The 11821-nt window shown below is 47.0% G+C and overlaps 1 protein-coding gene across 3 annotated transcripts; it reads right to left on the bottom strand.

Moving 5' to 3' along the window:
• Positions 1 to 342: 342 nt before the first annotated feature.
• On the bottom strand, positions 343 to 11759 carry F3 (coagulation factor III, tissue factor). 3 transcript variants are annotated; one of them, XM_072754567.1, is made up of 6 exons: positions 11500 to 11759; positions 10430 to 10541; positions 5775 to 5965; positions 3551 to 3729; positions 2669 to 2828; positions 343 to 1329 (listed from the first exon to the last, which is right to left on the bottom strand). In XM_072754567.1, the coding sequence occupies exons 1-6, from the start codon at positions 11597 to 11599 to the stop codon at positions 1193 to 1195; spliced, it is 879 nt and encodes a 292-aa protein (XP_072610668.1). In that variant the 5' UTR covers positions 11600 to 11759; the 3' UTR covers positions 343 to 1192. The 3 variants fall into 3 exon arrangements, with proteins under 3 accessions (XP_072610668.1, XP_072610669.1, XP_072610670.1); XM_072754568.1 differs by having other exon boundaries at positions 2681 to 2828; XM_072754569.1 differs by lacking the exon at positions 2669 to 2828.
• Positions 11760 to 11821: the final 62 nt, after the last annotated feature.

Raw genomic sequence — 11821 nt, 5'->3', positions numbered from 1 at the left:
TCACGCGTGGTCGGGTGTCTTGCCCGGGGCAGTGGCATGTGAGCAGAAGTTTTAAGAGGTCTCTCAAAGCTTGAAGGCATGGCTGCCGTTGTGACTAGTTATTTGCTTTTCCCTCTGCCCTGACCCAAAGAGTCTTCCCCTTTGGTTTGGGTCCTAGAATGAGAACATAATTAAGAAGACTTGCAGTCAACTTGCAGTCATCAAACTAATGTAAGTGAGAAATCAAGATAATGTGGTGGGGAGCCACTGAGAGTTTTTGGGTCATTTGTTCCTGCAGCAGGGCCAACTAATACAAAGACCAAACCATAAATAACAAAATGGAAGATATAATAAATACAATAGTCACAATTCCCAGTCACCTTTATTTATATATAAAAGTATATTAAATAAATTATCTCAATATATACAAACAGAACAATATTACTTCTATAAATAGAAAATCCCCACGTATAAAACCTTTTAAAAAATTATATAAATATATACAATATGGACCATAAAAGCTTGTAGTACCTTAAATCATCACCTCTATATGGTGTGTATAGTAGTCTTATAAAAATAGAGTTAGCTGTCAAGTGCTTAATCCACAGCATCTGAGTCAGTTAAAGTGCTAAACAGTAAGGCACTTTAGGAAATGTGCCCCAAAACAGAAGTCTTCTGCATTGAACACATTCAAAGTTTGCCAATTGTTTTGAACCTCCAAAAGAACTCAAAAAAGAAGAACCTAAATACCATATATCACAAAACAATGTTATATGTTAGAAAAGTCCACCCAATTTCCATTTTACTCTCCCACATGATTTGAAGTCACCTCAAAAGTTTTCCAAACACCTACCCAGGATTTCTTAAACCTTTTGTTCATTTGTTTTTGATTAGACAACCTGGTGTCATTTGGGGTGCAGAATATACATTCTAAAACATGGTATGTGCAAAAAGTACCATAGTGTTAAAATAGAAATTTTAAAAACTTGGACTGGGTTGTACATTCATTACATTCCAAAGTGTCTAATGCTGCTGCCGAAACCAGAATGCTAATCATGAGAACAGGTCCCATAAAGAGCTTTCTGTGAGCCCAAGCTGTCTCCGGGCTCCAAAATACTCATTTGTGTTTCTATATATTTCTATTCTCTAAAAAGTTCTTGGTCACAGTGCAACATAAACTTTGTCGCAGTTGGCAGCTCCAAGGGCACCTTCTTTATGCAGCATTGAGTGGGGTGCTCTCCTTCCCACTTTGCCTTGCTCGCACCTTCCTGCACTTGTACAGAGACACAGACAGGATGATGGTGAAGATGATGACCACGAGCACCACAATTCCAATGACGAGGAACATTTCTAAAAAACAAAAGGTAGAGTCAACTTCAACTTTGAGAGCTTCCCCTTTATCAGTGGGCAAAACTGAGAGCACAACCCCAAATTACACTAGCCTGCTTTAGCCTAATTTAAAATTTCCTTCCTTCCACTCTTTCCAACACAACAGACTTTGATTAGGAAAGAATTGGCCAAAGCCTAGATGTTTAAGGGCAGTTGACAGTGGTGAAAATCATTTAATGGGCTATTTAATAAACTGGATAATGTTCACAGCCTGGAAACGGTACATGTAAATGGGAGCAGGAAGAGCTGTTAGAGCAAGTGGCTAAAAATAATGCTGCGTTTGGTGGCCAGGATGATAATACGGTAGAAGACCAAGGATCAGTGCAAACAGCGAGGCACTGAGTGCTAGCAGGGTTCTGGTGAAGGAGAGATGATGGTTGGTTGGGGTGCCAAGAAGCCTTCCTGGTGGAGGTGGCATTTGAAATGGTTCTCAAGGACACATTTCAGTAGATGGCAAAGCGGCAGGGAGGCAGTGATCTGGGTGTGTGTGGAGACAGGCAGTGGAGCTCCAGTTGGCTTGAGGGAGACGGCTGCGAGGACTGTGGCTCTGATGGCCCAAAGGGGTGCAGGACCAGAAGTAGAGCCATCACGGTCAACCAATAGGAGAGAATTTATCTAAAAGTGTTTTTAAATTTTCAAATCTTGTCTCACCATGGAGTTATCCGGGGACTCTTTTGTTCCCTGGATGTCCTCAGAGTACTTTGCTTATAAAGCCCGGAGGGAGACTCAGGCTTTCAGCTTCACTGGATGAATCTGAGCCCCTGCAGCATTTCCAGGTAGGAATCACTCCTCACAAGGGGCCTGGGCCCCGAGTGTGCACACACGTGGGCGAGGGTATATCCGATACACTCAATATCTTCCCTTCAGGGGTTAGACTTTCTGTCTTCTGTGACAACAGCCCATGGTGGATCCCCACAAATGTCTATTGGGTGCTGCTACAGCTGGTCTAGAAACTCCCCCATAACTCCCAGGATCAGAATTTAAGTATGAAAAAATATCCAGAGAAGTCTGTGATTTAATGCTAAATCCTGAACATGCACCATGTGTCCAGTGCTCAGCCGAGGGCTTGGCCCAGGATAGGTGCTCAAGAAAACACTAGCTAAGACAAGGGAACAACACAGAAACATTTCCAAATGCCTAAAATTGTAAGAGTACCCCCCAACAACACAACACAAACAACAACAACAACAAAAACAAGGCTGTTTCTCCCTGAACAAAAGTACACCCTGGTTCTGAGGGTGGAGCCGGTGTTCCGGAAGGTATCCATGCCTCCCAGATGAATGATGGTAGAGCCACTCACCTCTGAACATACCTTTCTCGTGGCTGGTGCACTCAATGGGACTTTCTGGACTCTTTTGGTTAGCTTTCCGTGATGGAATCCCTGCTTGAACACTGAAACAGTAGTTTTGTCCTTCATCCACATCAATCAAAAACTCATTAGTGTTTGTCTTGGCTGTTTTCTGTTAAAAGACGAAGAGTTCTTAATTCACCTGGGCTCAGAGTGAATTCCTTCCCCTTTGCTAAGTCATTGTGAAGGTAAAAGCCCGCAGGGACACACTTGACATACAGAGGATTAGAAGTGACTTGGCTGATCTGTTCCCCCTGCTAACTGCTACGATGCTTCTTCCAAGACCAAAAATATCCAATTTAGGCACATCCAACCCAATTTAGCTCCTCTAGAAGATATTTGCAATAAAGGAAAAAAGGAAAGAAACATTTCATCATTGAATGGAAAACCGGGGATCCCTGGGTGGCGCACCGGTTTAGCGCCTGCCTTTGGCCCAGGGCGCGATCCTGGAGACCCGGGATCGAATCCCACGTCAGGCTCCCGGTGCATGGAGCCTGCTTCTCTCTCTCTCTCTCTCTGTGACTATCATAAATAAATAAAAAAAAAAAATTTGAATGGAAAACCGATTTTGTCTCCGGGACCCTCCAGAGAGGAAGGAATGGGAGAGCCGGCAGGAGCCTTAGAGATGACCCAGTTCAGTCCTTGGCGGAGGAGCCTGAGTATCGGAGGGGCCGCACCCCGTCACAGGTAGTGCCCCCCCCACCCCGCCCCGCCACCACGCTGCCCTCTCACCCACCCCATTCTGGCATTTTTGAATTGAGGGAGGAAGTGGGCTGTAAAGTCAGAGATCCACAATTTAAAACAAGTCATAAAAGCAAATGAAAGAATCCTCACCTTTCCTGTACTTGAAGCTTTCCAGTAATAAAGTGTGTAACTTAAGTCCTTGCCGAAAACATCCCGGAGGCTTAGAAATGTGCCGTTCACCTTGACCAAAGTGCGTGCATCTTGTACGATCACATTCAGTTCCGTGCCAACTTGTTTGAAACTCTGAATTGTTGGCTGTCCGAGCTTTGCTACAACATAGAAAACGAGCTCTGATGGAACCAAAAATTCTATGCCAAGTAGAATTCCATTAGTTCTCGAGACAACCCGGTCATCCCTCGTGAACCCCTGCATCGAATCAGCTCACTTAGCAGTAGTAAGCTAAGTGGCTCCCGAGCCAAACCCCGAGGCTTCCCAGGGCACATAAAACAGAACAAAGACGGAATTTTAAATTTCCTTGTAGTCACGTTAGAAAATGTAAAGAGGAACAGCTGAAATTACTTTTATATTATTTATTTTATTTTATTTTATTTTTATTTTTTTAAAGATTTTATTTATTTATTCATGAGAATACAGAGAGAGAGAGAGAGAGAGAGAGAGAGGCAGAGACACAGGCAGAGGGAGAAGCAGGCTCCATGCAGGGAGCCCGACGTGGGACTCCCCGGTCTAGGATCACGCCCTGGGCTGAAGGTGGCGCTAAACCGCTGAGCTACCCAGGCTGCCCTGAAATTACTTTTAATAATACATTTTGTTTAATTTCAAATAGCTAAAATATTATCATTTAACATGTAATCCATATAAAAATTTTTGGAGATACTTTTCAAAATCCACTATATATTTTATATGTATATAGCCTCAGCCATAGTTCAAGTGCTCCAGAGCCACATGTGGTTAGTGGCTGTCATACTAAACAATACAGTTGTAGGAGATTCTATATTTTAGATACAATAAATTAGGGGATGTGGGAAAGGCTGGGCTGTGCCCTTGGTACCTCAAGAACCACTGGGTCTCTGCAATGGCTCAGTCATCTGCTGTGCTTAGGCTGCATGACAGTAGATTAAATCCCAGTAACTCAACATGAATTACACACAAATGTGTGTGTGTGTGTGTGTAGGAGAGCACATGCAAAATTACTATATAAAATATTTTGTCTTACACCACGAAAGGATTTGAAATGGCTTACAAAAACCTCAAGAACTATAAAAGGAACTCCTGAGGATACGACCAAAGCGGGTGTGAGTATCACCAATCCTGCACGGTCCCTGAGGGTGGCTGAGTGCCACGGGAGACACACAAGTGAAGGCCACAGAGGAGTGTGAAGACAGGCTCTGTCCCACAGGGGCTCAGGGAAGGCAAACGGATTTACATGGGGTTAGGCTGCTTCCTATTTCCACCCCTCAAAGTAGACGGTGGAGGGGAAAGGTGGAGGACGGCGCTGGGCCTCTCCCCACCGCCCGGAGAAAGGTGCTCTCTCAGTGGCCCCCAGAGGGTAAGGACTAAGCACTGATCAAACTTTCATTCACATATTTTCATTCCAACCTTTCATTCTCTTCTGAAAAGAGCAGCTGATTTCACTCTTCTTAACGTGCTACATTTGTTTATTAAAAATACCTAGTTCAGAACCATTGTCCAGGCCAGAAAAAACCTCACATTTAAATCCACTTGGCAGGAGTCCTCTGCATTCCCTTTCTAGATGCTAAGGTCAGCTTACTGGGCCGAAGGTTAGGGAGGGAAGCATTCCTCATTTTCAAAGCCAGCATGAAGGAGGCAGGCCCGGGGCTGGCCAGGCAAGTGTCGGCACATCACGGTGTCACGGGACTCCGAGCGTGGTCAGGTGATTTGAAGAGGCCGGCAAGCCTGATCGTGGACTTAGAGGGAGACTGGACCTACCCCACGGATTTGTGACTGTGGAAACCCTAACCTGGGACTTCTGGGCTCACGATGGAAGAGAATATTCAGGAGATTTATGTGCATCTGTAATACAGAAGCTCCTAGATATCCATGGGGGCAATGCTGACTCTCCGGCTTTGGTGGATTCCTACCCCCCTGCCCCTCATGCAGCCGGTTCCTGGGAGGGCCTGGGGACAGGCGGCCGGAGAAGGTTACTCCGTGTCAGTGTTAGCAACTGCACAGTTTACGTTCTGTGAACCTCCTACCATGCAGCAGGAATGAGCCAAGGGGGCTGTGGCATTTACCAATTTCTGAGAAAGAGCGTGTGTTTTCTTTATGTAATAGGCCCTAAGAGTCACAAAAATATTCAGACCAAGAATGCAAGGTTATTACAAAGAGTACTTACTCTCTATGTAAGGTATGAACTCTGGGGAGTTTGTAAATGGAGGCTCCCCAGAGTAGTCAGTGGCATCGGCTGGGTAGGAAAAGACCCGTGCCTGGTATGTCTGATGCACGTCATTCACAATTTCATCGGTGAGGTCACACTCCGTGTCTGTGGTGTAGAAGCATTTGCTTTTCCAATTTCCTAGTCTAGGGCTAAAGGAAGGAAGGAAGAGGCATGAAACATCATGATTTGCATCGGAGGCAGATTGCTCTCTGGCTGTGGCACTGTGTTATACTAACAGCACCCACACGCAGTCTGCGCGGGCATTTGCTATGCTGAGCACTCTTGGGGTGTCTGAGTCTTCCCAGCAAGCCGGGAATGGCTCTGTAATTACTCGGTTTTCATAGATAAGGCAAGGTGACAATGGGTGACCAGCTCAAAGTCACACAGCAGGACTCTGAGCCAGCCAGCAGTTTGCCTGCTTGGGTCTGTGCTCTCGACCATTTGTTAAATACCTTTTTTTAAAGATGTTATTGATTTCAGAGGAAGAGAGAAACAACAAGCAGGGGGAGGGGCAGAGGGAGAGGGAGAGGTAGGCTCCCTGCTGAGCAGGAAGCCCAACTGGGACCCCAAGACTGTGACCTGAGCCCAAGGCAGAAGCTCAACTGACTGAGCCCCCCAGGCCCCCCAGATATCTTTCTTAAAATGTAAACAATTCATTACAGTTACATGGGAGAGAGAGCAATTTTCCATCAAGACCCAATTATTTGCTATAGTCTACTTATTATAACACTCTTCCACACTTATTTTTTTTAAGATTTTACTTAGAGGGAAAGAGAGTATGAGTATGATTGGGGGTAGGGGCAGAGGAAGAGGGAGAGAATCCCAGATAGACTCCACACCCAGCGAGGAGCCCGATGTGGGGCACGATCTCATGTCCCGGAGATCATGACCTGAGCTAAAATTAAGCGTTGGATGCTCAACTGACTGAGCCACCCAAGAGCCCCTATTTCAAATGTTTTTTTTTTTTTAATATATATATTTTTAAATTTTTTATTTTATTTATTTATGATAGGCACACAGTGAGAGAGAGAGAGAGAGGCAGAGACACAGGCAGAGGGAGAAGCAGGCTCCATGCACCGGGAGCCTGACGTGGGATTCGATCCCGGGTCTCCAGGATCGCGCCCTGGGCCAAAGGCAGGCGCCAAACCGCTGCGCCACCCAGGGATCCCCTCAACATGTTTTTATCACATTCTATATTCTATGTGGAACATAGTCAATGTAGTAATAATAGAATCTACATAAATAATACATTCCATATATTACATTTGATTGTGATCGTGATTAGTGTGGTTATTTATCACTGAATCTACTATATGCTGGCTACTATACAGAGCCCTTTACACAGGTTACTTCATTTGCTATAATCCTTCCAAGAAGTTATTGGATCTTTTTCACACAGGCTCAGAACCACTAAGTAACTTGTACAAGGTCACGTAGCTAATGAGGTGAGAGCTGAGTCTGTCCGTCTCATTATGCTGCCTGCCTCCCTCACTTCTGCTGGATGCGAATACAGCCCACCAAAGATGATCACGTAACAATACAGGTGGGATCTAACAGTCCGAGAGACGAAGAGGCTAAGGCAGATCTTTCTTTTGAGAGACATCATTGAAGAAGAAACAGTTTAAGGAACTGCTAACCATGAAACTAAAGGACCAAAACGTCTGTAGACGAGTGTCCCTGCCACTGAATCCATGCGTTTCTGTCCCACATAAATTGACAGCCACACTGCTCTTTCCTTCAGCACCGCAGACCACCAGAGAGCCCTGCCCATCATTCAAGACCATGCTCCAATCCCACTTTCTCCAGGAATCTCCAGATCTTCTTTCTCAGAATTGGCCTCTCCCTTCCCTGTGCCCATAGCTCCACTGAAGCACTTACTTCGAACTTGGTACCGGGGTCCATCCCTTGTGTGCTCCCCCTTAAGCAGCAGGGCTTAACAGGGGGCCCACATAGCCAGACCTTGCTGACTGCTAGGTGGTTTGCACTTTTGGGTTGAATTGGGGAAAATGAGCTGCCATATGGATTCAACTGTCTCAGTTCACACATAAGAGCCGTAAGTACATATTGTAGAAAATCTGAACTAAATTATCGTGGGTGAGGGCGTATAGGCAACTATACTCTTTGTTCTAAAATTCACAAACTGAGACTGATAGAGAAATATCTTGCTTTCTTAGATTTCTCTGACTTTCTGTGATAAGAGAGGCTTCCTTAATCCCAGAATGACCAAAATGCATTTTTAATATTTATATCACTTCTATTCTAAAAAGTGAGTGAGAACATGACGCGTCTTCTCTATCGCTATGGCACACATGTTGTTCAGATTAACAGGGGAAAGCCTGCTGGGCTCCGTGGCCGCATTCCATCTGAGATAGGTATTCGGTTCCTCCCAGCTCACACACAGAAATCACAGCTAACTTTCTCTGGTGAAAGCACAAGCACCTAGGTCCCCTCAAGTAGTCAAGTCCTGTGAACAGGTAATGAAGGGGGCAGTTCTGTACCAAATTCCTCTAAATGCTATTGTCAGCATCAAAAGGCATTTAAAAGGCTTCAAGCTTCCTCTAGGTATTGCAAAACCTCCTAATTTGGAAATAATAAATGTCCCACTGGAATTACTAAGAAATTCCAGCAGAAGCCAGATTCACCAATTTAGGAGCAGGTTGTTTTCTAGAAGCTTTGGAAGTTTATTTAAAGAATTCAGAACATTTCCATAGAATCTGTATTACAGGTGATGTTTGGGTGCTAAGGTTGGAGCCAATAGCACTTCCCAACTACCACTGAAAACTTTCCACGGGGGAAAAAGGCAGTTGGCGCTCCAAGCAGGGGCTCCAGGCAGAGCAGTGGTGCCCTGTGGGTGGAGACAGGCTGGTAGTGAGGGTGGATGGGTGAAGAAGACCAGCAGGTCAAAAAGCTTTCTCTAGGGTCGGAAAACCAAGAGGGAAGAAGCCCACAGAGGAGACGCAGTGGGGATGGCCTTCCTTCCTCCTCCCAGCTTTGGGGCCTCACATCAGACTGGGGCAGACCCACCAAAGCAGGTGATGGGGAGACCCCAGTTCCAGACCTGGCTGGGCACTCACTACCAGGGCAGTCACGAATAAATCCCTCACCTTCCCCGGGCAAGTTTCCTCTTCCCTAATAAGACTGCCATGGTCCTTTTCACCCAAGAATTGTATTTACCCATAGGGAGGCTGAAGAAGAATGCTGGTTTCCTGCAGGGCAGGGGTGCAGAACTGCCCACAGGTTCTCTAGTGCAGGAGGTAGGAGTGTGGGAGGTCAGGCTCTTGGCAGGAACCCCTCATCCCCATCTGCAGGCCCCTCCAAACTGCAGCTCTGCTAGGATGTGTGCACATCAGGGCACGTGTTCACTGAAATAGCGGCAGCCTTGGAAAGTCTGAGAACTTAGAGTTCACAGAGGCTTATGTTTAAAAATCAGATCGGTCATAAATGTTGCCACGTATTCACCAAACATAAGATTGCGTATATTTAGGAATAAGCATTCCTCCTGAAGTCATATTTTCATTATCCAGAAGGAAGATGTTTTACTAATGTAAATTTCAGTTCTGCATCAGAGGAATTAATTACTAATTCTCAATTAGTGGAATCTGAATGGACAAGTTTGACAATAAGCATAATTATTACCAGGGGTTATGAAACTCCTGTGTGAAACTCTATCTATACATGAATGCACACAAACACACAAATTCTCCTCCCCGTTTATCAAGAGTCGTCATGAAGTTCGTTTTGAAAAACAAGGACATGTACCTAAAAGACCCACTCGAACTTAGGAGTTATGTTCCTAATAGTATATAAAAGGCTTGACACAAGCTGAAACAAAACAGCAAAACACCTTGAATTTTTAGCCAGTGACTCTACTGTGCCTTTAATTAGTGTTCATTTCCGCAGCAGCTCTCCTCTGTTTTATAAGGTGTCTAGCAAGCCTCCTAGAACATCGCAGAAACCAGAAACTCACCAAAACTATGGGGAAAACCGTCAAGGAAGACAGGTGGCACACGACTGACATTCAGACCGAAAATGCCCAATCACCAGCTCCTGGGAGAGCTGTCAGTCGGAGAGGAGGATGGATGAGGAGTATTTCTTCGGGGCTTAGTGAGTCACAAATTTGATCTCCTCCGAGATCATGTATGCAACTGAATTGGACTCCGGGTCCAAAGATTAGTGAATCAAACACTGCTTTAGGGCAATGTATACATTTGTACTCCTCCCTGCTCCCTCTGCAACATGTCAGATCTGGCTCACTGTCTAGACAGTTAACCAGGAAAAAGACATGGGGTTGGTTAGCATCGATTAAGAACACGATCTTCCAATGCTGCCACAGCCTGCTCTAGAAGGTTCACCGACACCCAGCTGGAACTCCACTTACGAATTTTCCCATCACTTCTAAAAACCAAGTAAAACATTCTATCAGTTTAAGTTGTGGCAATGTTGCAGGCTTCCTAGAGTATGGCTCTGGCCAGCAAATTACCACGAATGCCCTCTTTGTTACCTGTTAAATACTCTCATCTATTAATCTGCTTTAAAGACATTTGTATTCAGCACAGGGAAGTGGAAACATCAAAAACCTGATTTTTCTTTTTTTTTTTTTGTACCTAGCTTACCTTATCTGAACAGTGTAGACATGATTGATGGGTTTGGGTTCCCACTCCAAAATTGTCTTGAAATTAGTTGATTTCCAAGTTAAATTATATGCTACGACTACATCTGCAGTGCCTTTAAACAATAGAGAAACAACTATTATTAAACGAACTCAGCACATGACTTCATGTTGATGGTATAAAACATCTCACTCCCCCAACATCACCATAAACCTCATTTTTTTTTTTCTAACTGCAAAAGCCTCATTCCTGAATTATCAAGACAAAAAGAAGTCTTTACGTTTTTCTTAATTTTCGGAATTAAATTCTCTGAGTTTCCTCATGGCAAGATCGACCTTGCAATCTAAAAAAACCAACAGAAAACAAAACAAACAAACAAAAAACAGGCAAGGATCTGTATCCAAGTCCTTGTTTGAAATCATCCATGGGGGCAAGCCCTGATGTAATTTGACCTAGAAGCACAGCTCAGGAGCCGGCAGCCTCCGGAAAGTCTAAGGCCAGCCCAGTCAGTGTGGCTTCACCGGGGCAGGCCGGGGAAGGAGGGCTGGGGTAAGTTCTGGAAAAAGGCAGACCCTACACGTGTGAGGGAGGTTAGGGCTGCAAACCGTAAGCCAGCCAATCTTGACTTTGTCCATTTTTTAAGTAACACGTCGCTCTATGGAAGCTTTCGGACAGGCCTGCCGCACGGCCGGCTGGGTCCCCGGGCCCGGTGGGATGCGGCGCGGCTCGGCCCCCGCAGGGCCTAGAGCCTGCACCACCTGCGCTGCGCTGCGCTCCGGCCCGAGCGCGCACTTTTGCAACAGGGTCGCCTCTCCCCGGCTCTAAAACAAAGACGTTCTAGAAGAGACCACGAGGGCCGCTCATCACGGAAGGTGCACGTGCAGCGGGGGGCAGCGGCAGCACCGCGCGCTGCCCGGGGCGGGGGGGGGGCAGGTCTCCGTCCATCACCTCCAAGGTCGCGGTCACCTTCCCCGCCCGTAACGCGAGCCCGGGGGCTGAGAGCGCCGCGGCGGGCACCTGCGGGCACCTGCGGGCAGCTCGGCGCCCCCTGCCCCGGGCGGGGCGCCACTCACCTGAGGCCCCGGCCACCTGCAGGACGGCCCAGGCCAGCAGGAGCAGCCGAGCGGCGGCAGCCTCGGCGCGCGGCCCCCGGGGGCAGGCGCGGGTCTTCATGGCCCGGCGGGCGCTCGCTCGCTCGCTCCTGGCAGGACGGCGTCGCGCCCCGAGGCCTGCGGAGGTCGGGCTGGAGGCGCCGCGGGGCAGCGGGTGTCGGCGGGAGGGGCGCGGGGAGCCCCGAGTCTGGGGGAGCCCGCGCCCGGCGCGCTTTAAGGAGCCTCGGGCCGCCCGCCGCTCCGCCGGCCCCCGCCCGCCCCGCCCCGCCCCCCGCCCGGGCGG

The sequence above is a fragment of the Vulpes vulpes genome, chromosome 3, assembly GCF_048418805.1.
Source record: "Vulpes vulpes isolate BD-2025 chromosome 3, VulVul3, whole genome shotgun sequence".
Taxonomy (NCBI): Eukaryota; Metazoa; Chordata; class Mammalia; order Carnivora; family Canidae; genus Vulpes; species Vulpes vulpes.
This window is presented reverse-complemented; position numbering and strand designations above follow the sequence as displayed.